Source organism: Schistocerca serialis, chromosome 8, assembly GCF_023864345.2.
Source record: "Schistocerca serialis cubense isolate TAMUIC-IGC-003099 chromosome 8, iqSchSeri2.2, whole genome shotgun sequence".
Lineage (NCBI taxonomy): Eukaryota > Metazoa > Arthropoda > Insecta > Orthoptera > Acrididae > Schistocerca > Schistocerca serialis.
Window position 1 is genome coordinate 50,746,899 of NC_064645.1, and position 12,657 is coordinate 50,759,555.

The following is a 12,657-nucleotide window of genomic DNA, read 5'->3' on the forward strand; positions in this document are numbered from 1 at the left end:
TGTCGATGACTTCGCGATCTACTGCAGTGCTCAGAGAACATGCCTCCTGGAGTGCGGCCTTCAGCGTTGTCTAGACAGCCTATACTCATGGAGCGTGGCAAATGGCTTCCGGTTCTCTGCAGAGAAGACGGTTTGTATCAACTTTTGGCGATATAAAGCGTTCCTTCCGCCATCCTTACATCTCGGTCCTGTTGTTCTCCCATTCGTGGAAACAACTAAGTTTCTAGGGCTCACATTGGACAGGAAACTTCGTTGGTCTCCGAATGTCTCTTATTTGGCGGCCTGTTGTACACGTTCCCTTAATGTCCTCAGTTCTTAGCGGTTCATCTTGGGGAGCGGATCGCACTGTCCTGCTTCACTTGTATCGGTCCATAGTCCGGTCGAAGCTGGATTATGGGAGCTTCGTCTACTCGTCCGCTCGGCCATCCCTCTTACGCCGGCTCAACTCCATCCACCATCGGGGATACGTCTTGCGACCGGAGCCTTCTACACTAGTCCTGTCGAGAGTCTTTATGCTGAAGCTGCCGAATTAACATTGACCTACCGTCGCGACGTACTGCTGTGTCGGTATGCCTGCCGGCTGTTGTCTATGCCCGACCAACCCTCTTACCAGTCCTTCTTCGCCGATTCTCTCGACCGTCAGTACGGGTTGTATGTGTCTGCCCTGCTGCCCCCTGGAGTCCGCTTCAGTCGCCTGCTTCGACAACTGGATTTTGCCCTCCCTACCACCTTTAGAGAGGGTGAGAGCCCACCACCACCTTGGCTCCAGGCTCCAGTTCATATTTATCTCGTCCTCAGCTCACTCCCGAAGGAGGGTACTCCGGCTGCAGTTTTTGCTCATGGTTTGTCGAACTTCGTGCTCGACTTGCCGGTCACACCTTTATTTACACCGATGGCTCCAAAACTGAAGATGGTGTCGGCTGTGCCTTTGTCGTCGGGGCCGCCACCTTTAAATACCGGCTCCTCGACCAATGTTAGAGCTTTTTACTCTGCATCAGGCCGTTCAGTATGCCTGCCGCCACCGCCATTCATCGTATGTACTCTGCTCTGATTCACTCAGTGCTCTTCAGAGCCTTGGAGCTCCCTATCCGGTCCATCCCTTGGTGCAACGAATCCAGCAGTCCCTCCATTCTTTCGCTGATGATGGCTCTCCTGTCGGCTATCTGTGGGTTCCCAGACATGTCGGAGTGCCTGGGAATGAGGCTGCTGATGCTGCAGCCAAGGCTGCAGTCCTCTTGTCTCGGCCAGCCTCCCATTGCGTCCCGTCATCTGACGTTCTTGGGGTTGTTTGTAAGAGGCTTGTCATTGTGGTGGGATACTTGGTCATCCCTTCCAGGAAAGAAGCTCCGGGTAGTAAAACCATTCCCAACTGGTTGGACAACCTCCTCCCGACCATCTCGGCGAGAAGAGGTCATTCTGACCAGGTTGCGGATTGGGCATTGCCGGTTTAGTCACCGCTACCTGCTCTCCGGTGACCCAGCCCTGCAGTGCCCTTGTGGTCAAGCATTAATAGTGCGCCATGTTTTATTGTCGTGTCCCCGCTTTAGTCAATCTCTTGTTTTCCTGTCCCTGCCATCTACTTTACCGGATATTTTAGCTGATGACGCTCGAGCAACTGCTCGTGTTCTTTGTTTTATAACTTTGACTGGCTTGTCCAAAGACATCTAACTCTTTTACTTACCTGTATTTTATCTTCATCTTTGTAAGGACTTTCTGGTGTCCCTCCCCCCTCCCCTTCAGTTTTACTAGATTCTATGTGCTCTAACAATTGTGACTGGGCGCTAATGACCTCAGTAGTTGAGCGCCCTTAAACCCCACCAAAAAAAATTGTGGTTATATTCAGCAAATAATTGTATTTTGTAAGCGCTAATCTGAGATGGAGGTTGGTCCAGGAGAGGAAGTAGTAATGGAGCGCATGAAACGAGTGATGACGAAAAACCAACCTCTTCACTACTTTACATATATGTAGATCAATTTATAGATCATTCTCTCTTCTGGGACTTTGGCAGACATTAACGTCGCATTTCATTCTGTGTAAAGGTTACTTACTTTAACTTCAACAAACTGTGGTGTTGAGTAGGACGCAGTGCCTTGTTCGCTTTGCGACGAAATTTTATACTTCTGATGGGTTGCACAAACTAGTCCAGCCACTAATCAGTATAACAGTAGGTTCCTCTCCCACTAGAGCTCCAATGACGGTGTTGGTAAGCAAGAACAATGCCGACAGTGGCGGGTGTGGGAAGAGGATGGAAGGCGCTAATCTTGAGAATACGGGTAGAAACCAGACCGGCGGTCAGAACTGCTGCCGCCACGTGTATGTACCTCCTGAATCTTATCGAATCGCAGTACCCGCTGTTATACTTGTTAAAAGACGCTTTTGACTAACACCGCTTCACGATACCGACCAAAGTGACGTAAAAACGAGAAAATTCACCTCGTAGTCCCACAAACGTACTAATCCTCACTGCATAGTGTTCGTTCCTTGATATTCATCTCTGAAGTTGATTCGATGCACGTGTCAAATAGTCACTTTTCTCATGTTATCTTCATTTCAGCGTATCTGCTGCTTCCCACTTCACTGACCATCTCCTATGGACCTAGGCCTACCCCCTTCATTTATCCATCATGCCTTAATCTACAAAAATCAGCAACGATTCGTCTTAATGAGCCCATCATTCTTCGTTCTTCTAAGATACTTGGGAAGTTTGCGTGTAGCGCACACAGGGAACCAATCTGTTCTGGCTGAGCCGCCTGACAAGAGGATCCCACGTCAGATTCCCACCACCCCCAGGGGGGTTCGCCACTCTTTGGCGGGTTCGTACTTGGCTACCACGGGGCCCCAGCCTCTGCAGCATCTATTCCCTTCTGTACTGCATGCCTGTCCTCTTGCTATTCTTTCCACCCTCCCTTGGGAAACAAGTTACTAGAGTATTTCTGGGATTGTTTAGCACTGTCTGCTGACGTAAGAAATCTCACCACTGTTTTTCGCATCCCTTTTCCTTTCTTTGTTTCCCTTCTCTCGTTTCTCCATTCCGGCGTTTAAGGTTCTCTTCCTCCTCCCTGTGCGCTCCTGAAAGCAAGCCCACGAGTCTGACGTGCGGTTGGTGACTGGGTGACGCGTAACCTCCAGCCCCAGGTAGCCAGGTGGGGTTCACACGTACCCCCTGGTACAGACCAGGCCCAGGGAGGAGTTGCTACCTTCCCAGATTGCCGATTGGCCCCTCTGTCAGGTGTTTGGGAGGTGTGACCTGAGGTTTGATCGATCACCCCTTTGTGAAGGGGGCCGCCAGTTGGAAGGAACGCGCCATCGGAGATGGTGGCAGTTGTGGGGATTTTCCTGAAATGAGAATCACCTTCGCACTCTAAAAAACGGAAACGGAATGAGAATACTGATTTGGAGACCTTTCCCACTGCACCATGGGTCCTCGTGGTCTCAAATACTGAAGTTCAGTCCTTTGCCACGGTAAATCCCTTTATTATTCCAAGGTGTTTATGAAATTGCCGGCCCTATGAATTCCTGCTCTCGTTTACAGAATGGCACCTTGCTTTGGAGACTACTTCAGATTCTCAAACGTAACTACTTGCATTCTCGCTTCTCCACAGCTACTCTGTTCTGTCGAGGCCCATAGAACATCGAATTCTTTCCATGGTGTTATTTACCGTAGGCTTCTCCACCGTCTAACAGAGGCTGAAATCCAATCTTGCCTCTGTGATCAGGGTGTCATTGCGTCCATCAGGTGATGAAAAAGGCACATTGCCTTTAGTGCTCACCCGCACTGTCACCTTTGACAGTGGTGACTGTGTGAAAGATCAAAGCAAGCCTTAAAATTATCACAGACTGACCATACATTCCGAACAGAATGCTTTGGCACACGTTTATCGTTTCAATGACACCCAGCCAAATGTGAAACCTGTGGCAAGGATGCGCACAAGGGCGTTTGTCCACCACATTCTCCCCACTGTATCAACTGCAATGGCAGCCATATCACCTCCTCTCGGGATTGTCCTGTGTATCTTGATGCCGCCTCCTCATTTTAAGTAGGCTGCATATTGGGCACAGTCTTTTTAGCCATCATAATTTAAGTGGCGCTACCCCACCACTTGATACACATTGAGCTGAAGTTTTGTCTGCCACTTCCTGACGGGATGTAGATTTTTCTAACCGTTTACGTTCCCACTTGGGTTTGCCGTCTGAGTTATCAGCCATTTTAGCAAATGGCGCGCGAACTGTCGGCCGTGCTTTTTCCGCCAAAGAAATAAGGCGAATGCAATCTAATTTCTTGGTTTGGATCTCCGTTTCTGTATGGTCTTGTTTAGCCCTTGCTCCACGTCCCTGGTTTTAGCTGTCTCCTCGTGTCAATTGGGACTCATGTATAGGCGTTTTTAACTCCTGTCTTCGTGTTCTATAGTTTTGACTTGGGCTCGTATGACCCCAGTTGCATTTTGCGCCCTAAAGCAGAACTAAACCAAAATTCCGATACCTGAGCTGCTGCCTCTCCATGGTGCCTAAGAGATGTTGCTAGTCATTCTGGATCATCGGAACTACTGGCAACAACTACAGTGCCAGATGGCCGGTGGTGTGGCTCGGTGACGCCCATGGGGACAGCCCATAATCAGAGTGGGTCGTTTCAGGGCGGATGATTTGCGTATGAAAAGTATTAAGCTCCAAAACTGTGGCAGTTCTCGAACGGCCGTCTCTTCGAGTGGTAGCCGACCGTTGAATGCTTTCTGTAACCCTGCAGCCTTCTCTTCCCTAGCTACACCCTTGGACTACGGCCAGGCTTGCTGTCTTCAGATGAAACACTTTCTCCACTGCCTGGTCTGCAGTACGACTGGCGGAGACAACTTCGCTACTGCCGTTATTTTTTGTGGAAAATATGGAATACAAATTCGGCAGATTGGAGTATCCAAGAAGTGGTAGTTCTCTGTCTACGAAAACGTCTGAAGTCCTTCGTGCTTGTGACCATCTTGGTGACATTCTGGTGCCCATTACTCCTCATTAGTCTTTGAATATGGTTCTGGGACTAATTTTTCATAGCGACCTCATCCTCCAAACTGATGCACTCTGGGCCAAACCGGAACGAAGGGATATTAATTTTGTTTCGTGTGTTCAGAAAAAGAAAAGTTGTACTATACTGGCGCCTTTATTTTGGTATTTGACGGAGATATCTGCCCACCGAAGGTAGAGGTTATCAGTATGGTATGGAGCCGTAAATCCCGCCAAGCACGCGGTGTTGTCGTCGGTGCTTGCATTTCGAGCCCGTGTCGTCACGTTGTGTGGCGCCCTCTCTGCACTGAATGTGGATACCCTCTCCATGTGGTATAGTGGTTAATAAAAAAGAAAAAGAAAAGAAAAGAAAAGGTTTAATATGTGGGAAGAACTGGGGAATACAAAGGGGGATTTAAAATCGTTAATGACCGTGAAAAAGGGAAAGAATGAAATGCAAATCGGACTTCGTATTACAGAAAAGTTATCGGACTTCGTGATTCGGAAAAGCTATTGTTGGGGGTGGTCCTTGTGGCGTTCCTGAACAAAAGTCAAACCAATTTCCACTACAAAAATTATTTGAAGGAGAACAGAGAATAACAAAATGTGATTAACAGGGGGAAAGGGCGTAGACAAGAGTTCATCCTTTAGCATGTTAACATGTCTTCTTTCGTGCGGCGTCCAAGTCTTAAAAAATCTCCTACTTCATTTCTGCGTGAAAAGTCGTAGCTGCTCTGAAATCTTACAATCGTCGAGGAATCACTAATGTATACAAATCAAAATCGTGTGCATATTAAATGCAATGTATTTTGTGTTGCTGCTTCCATCTTCCAAATTTCATACCAACTTCCACAATGTCTGCACATCAGTTTTTTCGTCTTAATCCGACCAAGACTAGCTAATAAGTAACTTAAGCTTCAGCTCTCAAGAGACGAGACGGATAGAAAAAAAAAGTTAAAATTCTAGTACCTTCATTTTCTTATATATTATCTCTGCCGTAGACAGCTCATACCGCTGCGACGGTATAATTTATACCCGAGGGAACGAGTGTAGCGCGGCGAAATTCAAAGTCCCGCTACAGTGGGGAGCCCATGTGTTCCACCGCCAATGTGTTAATTTCCGCGAGAGTCACTCCCCAAGCTCTCCTGAATGGACGATTCATCTAAATGTACGTGATTACTCTGCTACTCACAATTAAGTACCCGGCAGAAGGTTTAATGAACCACCTTCATGCTCCCTCTTACCGTTACTCTCGAACGGCTCACGGGAGAAACGAGCACTTAAATTTTTCTGTGCGAACCCTGATTTATTTTATCGTTTCCATTTCTCCCTTTGTAGGTGGTTGCCAAGAATGTTTCCGCAATCGGAGGAGAAAACTGGTGATTGAAATTTCATGAGAAGATCCTGTCGCAATGAAAAACGCTTTTAATGATCGCCACTCCACTTATTGGCACTGACACTCACCTCCTATTTGCGATAATACAAAACGAGCTGCCCTTCTTTGTACTTTCTCGATATGTCAGTATCACCTGATGCGGACCCCACACCGCACAGCAATACTCCAGAACAGGGCGGACAAGCGTGGTGTAAGCAGTCTCTTTAGTAGACTTGTTGCACCTTCTAAGTGTTCTGCCAATGAATCGCAAACTTTGGTTTGCTCTTCGCACATTGTGATCGTTCTAATTTAGGTTATTTGTAATTGTAATCCTTAAGTATTTAGTTGAATTTACAGCCTTCAGGTTTGACTCACCGCATAATCGAAATTTAGTGGATTTCTTTTAGTACTCATTTGAATAACTTCAACTTTCCTTTATTCAGGGACAATTGTCACTTTTATGTCTCACCTAAATCATTTTGGCATTCGTTCTGGTCATCTAATGACTTTACGAGACTGTAAATGACAGCATCATCTGCAAACAACCCAACACGGCTGACATTCTCCTATATCGTTAACACAGATCAAGAACAATAGAGGCCCTATAAAACTTCCTTGTGAACGCCGGATAATACTTTTGTTTTACTCGATGACTGACAGGAAATCACGAATCCAGTTGCACAACGGAGGAGAGATTCCATATACACGTAGTTTGATTAGAGCACGCTTGTCAGGAATTGATTAAAGCCTTCTGGAAATAAATATGGAATGAATTTGACATCCCCTGTCGATAGCACTCATTAATTCAGGAGTATAAAGAGCTAGTTGTTTCGCAAGAACGAGATTTTCTGAATCCGTACTGTGTGTCAGTTTCCTTCGAGGTACTTCATAATGTTCGAATACAGCATATGTGTTTATCAGAAGGAAAAGATGATGCAGGAGTAAAAGTCCCTTGAGTGCTCATCCCACACTGAGGCTCTTCAGACGTATGGTGGACTTCACCCCATGACGATGGCATCCAACTTTACCTCTGTTAAGTCATTTCCCCTTCCTCTCCTTAGCCCAGGCCCACCTCCCCTCCTCTCCCCCTCCCCCCCCCCCTGCAGCTCCCCCACTTTCCTTCCTGTCAGTGTCGTCATTCTTCGGGGCCCGCAGGTGATGGGGCTCCCTCCTGGGACTTTGCACTGGTGTCTCCCATGCTGGATGCCTGCTGCCACAACTCGACTGTTGGACCCAGTCTGTGCAGCCCAAGATTGCCTGCTCTGTTCTCGACCTTGTAGAATCCTCCTTTACCTCTATGCTCTGCCCTCCTCATTATAAAAATCAGTATTATTACTGTTATTATTTCCAGGACAAGACCCAGTGTCCCTGGAGGCGCTATCGCCACTTCTGCAACCTGAGTATGACCTCTTGGTTATGGATGTTACCCCATCCAAGTTGATGAATGGCAGATCAGTAGTTTGGTAGGCTCCAGCCCATTTACCTCATGTTTGAATCCACATTCCGTGCAGCTCAGTCATGGGCTGACTCTCGGGGGCTACCACCATGACTGAAGTTCGTGCAATCTAAGAGACTCCCACCAAGTGGTGTTCTTCCCTCCCAACTCTCCTGCTGGGAATCTACCATCCTCTGCCACCTTCATGTATTGGCTGTACTAGTTTGATGCACGGTTTTTTACTCTGCAAAAATTGCCCCCCCCTGCCTTTGCAGTTGTGGGGTGGGGGGCTTAAAGGGATCCATATTTTTCTGTACTGTCCCCAACTTTTGACACTTCACACTAAATAATTCTTCCCACCTTCTTTGTCCTGGGTGTTAGTGGACGACACGTGCATGATTACATCTGTCTTCAGTGTTCTTCATGAAAGTGGTTTGTCCCTACAGGTTTAAATACCTGAAATTCTTCTCTGGATTTGGTGTCCCTTGATTAGCTTTGGCGTTTATGGAAACCTTGGCCTTATGTCCATACCAGCTGGGTTCTCCTTCCCACGTTTTGTCTGGTCTTCAGTGCTGTTTTGTTTCCCTTTTTCTTGTCTTCTGCTGGTGGTGTCTCGATTGTATTGTGATGTGTGGTATGGTGTGGGGATGCAGAAGGATCGGTGGCTGTGCTGGTGTCTCATTGTACATAGTGTTTCTAGGCACAGCTGCTCCTGCCCTCCCCCTTCGCCTTCTTTCTCCTCCTGTTCTTTGTCCTCTGCCCCAATGTTGCTTTTACCTCTTAGTTTACCCATTTTCCCTGCCCCTTGACTGGACAGTGCAGTTTGTTGTTCCTCTCTTGGTTTCTGCCACCTTAGATCATGGAACAGACGACCTCACTGTTTGGTCCCTTCTAATCTTATTTGTGATTCCCTATGTCCACATTTCAAACTCACTCAAAGCACTGCTCCATGCACAAAATTTTCAGAGCTTTTTGTATATCTCCATGTTAAAGTTTTTGGATGTTGGGTGTTCTGTAGCCTTTTGCCTAAAGCCAGTGTGACAGCTATTTAGTTTATCTTAGGTTTATATATTTTATTTCAGTGATTAATTTGTCGCATCTAAAAGTTAAACGTTCATATCAAATTTTACAATGGGCCTCAACTATCTGCCTCAATGACGGCTTACATAGCGACCATCCTACGCATGCATGCATGCATGAATGCATGTTCGGCGTTTAAAGGTGATGTCCTGACAGTCTTCTTCCCTTGGTATGTGGAAGACAGTGCTCCAGTGCTTGTACCTCTTGACATCCTAGCTCTGGTCGCTAGTCAGTTATCTGATGCACATTCATTGTTTCGTATGTGCACAGGTTGAACATTAAAATGTTGTTCCTTCTGAATCTCTCGATGTGGTGGTGTGATTTCCTGACTTCCTGGGTTGGCATCAAGTGATGAGGAGACATTTGTCCTGGAACTGGTGTGGAGAAAATTCTCACAGCAAGAATGGCGTCTGCTGATGTGGCGAGTTGTCCTCAGGTTGTCATAACAATCATCCTCTCAGCATATCAGGCCAACATATTGTTGGTTTCTGATGTTGCTGGTGGTAAAGTTCCAGGATGAGCCAATTGAAAGTTTGACCCAATTACTTGTAGATGGCGCAAACAGAGATTGTCCTGCAGTTGCAGGATGTCTTTCTTCCTGCAGCAGAGGAGTTGACACTCCGGAGGCACAGCAGCACCAGTCAGTGGCCTTCACCACACCATGGCTATGTACTCAAGCACTGGTCTGAGTAGTGTCAGAGTGTGAAAAATGCTATGGTACGGAGGTAGTGATGAATGAGGATTAAGAGGATAGAGGGACCTTAGATGCCCCACTGCTCTGCTTCTGATATCCCTTACATGCTGGGCCCAGGTGAGCCTCTGCTCAAGGATTATCCTGAAGTATCTCTTTGTCCACAGGATGGGACTTCCAATGTTAACTGGAGGCAGATCTGGAGGCATCATCAAAGCGAAGACTACTGGTTGGCCCTTAGTGGCGTTGGATTTGTCGCCCCTACGTCGCTAATGCTCGCAGTGCGTCACACCCGAATTTTAGGCGGCGTCCCATTGCCTGGACGATTGGGCTGTGGTCGGAAAGCGCTGTATCGTCAGCGTAAAGCTCCATTTCAGGGTGAACCACCTGGAGTGAGTTGGCAGTGTACAGGGAGTGCAAGAAGGAGCTGAAAACAGAACCCTGCAGCATCACTGAGTGTATTAGCGGATCTGAACGTCCCTCCATCTGCCCTCACATTGAAGATACTGCCAGTGAGGTAGTACCAAAGGACTCCATGTGATATGGTATCCTGAATACAGAGTTTTAACATGAGGCTGTCGTGCCACATGGAGTCAAATGCCCTAGACGCCTCAAAGCACCCCATGAGGTAATCCCTTGGTTGCAGCAACTGGCTCCACCTGCCACAATCGTTCGTGAAAAGTGCTGGCCACTGTGAAATCTAAACTGTTCATGTTGTACGATACTTCCTCGAGTGACATATTGCTTCAGCATCTCCATGTACAGCATCTCAAACAGCTTAGAGGGGGTTAGGAGCTGGCTGATGGGTTTGAAGTTGGCTGCCTGATGTGGGATATCCACCACTTGCACATGTTTCCATGTGGATGGACAGACCTTTGATTGAAGTATGGGAAGATGTTGGTTAGTGCGTGATAGATCCCTGGTGGAAGATTCTTCAGTAGGTGGTTGTTGACCCCATCACTACCTCCTGTGCACCTGTGATTAGAGACTGGATTTTCATGGCTGCTTTCCCTCTGACTGGTTGGTTTTTTGTCCAGAAAGGTGGGCAGCTGATCTTTCACCTGAAAGATGATTCTCTTCCACAATGTCGGTCAGCGGTGTGAGGTTAGCAGAGAATGTCGGCCAGGACTGTGTGGGTGGAGGAAAATCGACTTGTATCCACAGTTCATCTTTGAGCTGGTCCGACATCAGATAGGCTACTGATGTTACACCGTTTCACGTCCAGAACAGCTAGTGTAAATCTTGTGGGGGTAGTGGTCACAGTTGGTCGTACGTATTTTTTAAAGGCTTAATTGTGTTAAGTGTGCAGCGCATTTCTCAATTCGTTCTGCAGGAGACGAGCCAAGGCATGGAGCCTGAACTGTCAGAGCTGCCGAGTCCCCCTCAGCAGGAGGCGGACGTGGATCTGAGGGAGGCTGTGCCGCAGCGCAGCTCCTCGGCTCCGTCGCTGCGCTCCCAGGAGGGGGCCCTGCTGCCCCCGCTGGACTCGCTGCCACCAGGCGGAGCCGCCGCCGGCCTCCAGCCGCGGCCGGGCCCGAGCCGCAGCCCCGCTGCGTCCGACTCCAACACGGAGTCGGACGACACGAACGGACTGCCCTACCAACAGCTCTCCCGCCGCAGCAGTCTGGTGACGGTGAGCAGCATGAGCAACTACACCCAGTCGTCGGATCAAATGGAGACCTCGAATGAGCAGACGTTCAGCAGCGAGGACGCGTTCGTCGGTGCCAGCAGCAGTCAGTCACCAATGGTGAGTTCGCTCTGCAGTTCCGTCGCAGCTGTCTAGCATGACAGTGTTGCTCACACCTCAGATAAAAGTTTCTAATAATACATCACGAACTGCTATTGTAGCAAGGCATAAAGTTAAAATTAATTGCTACCAAATAAGGTGGCTGTAATTCTACACAGATAATCCCCATAGTTTTGCTCCAAAATATTTTCCTGAAAGTCTTGAGACAAAACGGTTTCTGGAAGTCTGACAGTAATGCACAACATGCTGGAGTATTATTTACTGGGTGATCAAAAAGTCAGTATAAATTTGAAAACTTAAACCACGGGATAATGTACATAGAGGTAAAAATTGACACACATGCTTGAAATGACATGGGGTTTTATTAGAATAAAAAAGTTCACGAAGTGTCAGATGGCGCTGGACAGCAAAAAGTCAGTGACTGGATGACAATCGTGTATAAAACGAGATGTAATGGGAGAGAGAATCAGATGCTCTAGCAGTCGCAGCATGTTGACGTTACCTGAAAAGGCGCTTTTAGTGAAGCTGTATTATCAGAATAGGAAGGGGTAAAGATCCGTCCACAAATGCAGCTGTGGCGAGAATGATTTAGAAGTTCTAAGCCACGGGTTGTGTAGACGATAACCCCGTAGTGGCCGACCGAGCACAAGGCGTAATGCTGCTGAGATAGTTCAGGAAGAAATGGAGACTGTAGCGGGTTCGTCTATGCACGGGGAAGTCAGCGCTCGTGCAGTCCCACGTCGCACCGACATTCCATACACTACTGTTTGGGTGGCACTTAGGCGTACCTGGCGATTTAGTGAAGCGGAGGGCATTTGCGGTGCGGGCTTTTCAAAAGATGGCGGAAGATGACGATTGGTTGAGTAACGTGATGTGGACCGACGAAGCTCATTTCACGCTCCGAGGGTCTGTCAACGCCCACAACTGCTGAATTTGGGCTACCGCAAATCCTAGAACTGTCGTGGAAACTCCACAGCACGACGGGAAAATCACGGTATGGGTTGGATTTACCACGTATACCGTTATGGGACCTTTTTTCTTCGAGGAAATGCGTGATTCTGATTTTGTAACTGCTACCGTGACGGGTGAGAGGCACGCCGATATGTTACAGAATCGCATCATCCCCAGCCTGGCTGATAAACACCTGCTGGAATGTACAATGTTTATGCAGGATGGCACTCCACCCCATATTGCTAGACGCGTGAAAGATCTCTTGCGCGCGTCGTTTGGTGATCGTGTGCTCAGCCGCCACTTTCGTCATGCTTGGCCACCCAGGTCCCCAGACTTCAGTCCGTGCGATTATTGGCTTTGGGGTTACCTGAAGTCGCAAGTATATTGTGAT

At 47.9% G+C, this 12,657-nt stretch overlaps 1 protein-coding gene across 1 annotated transcript in view; it reads left to right on the forward strand.

Moving 5' to 3' along the window:
• LOC126416589 (neurofilament heavy polypeptide-like) overlaps positions 1-12,657 on the forward strand; it is a 190,768-nt gene that overhangs the window by 31,716 nt on the left and 146,395 nt on the right. The window contains exons 3-4 of the mRNA XM_050084342.1: positions 10,902-11,078; positions 11,175-11,315. Coding sequence (XP_049940299.1) covers positions 10,902-11,078; positions 11,175-11,315 — 318 coding nt within the window. The remainder of the gene's footprint in view (positions 1-10,901; positions 11,079-11,174; positions 11,316-12,657) is intronic.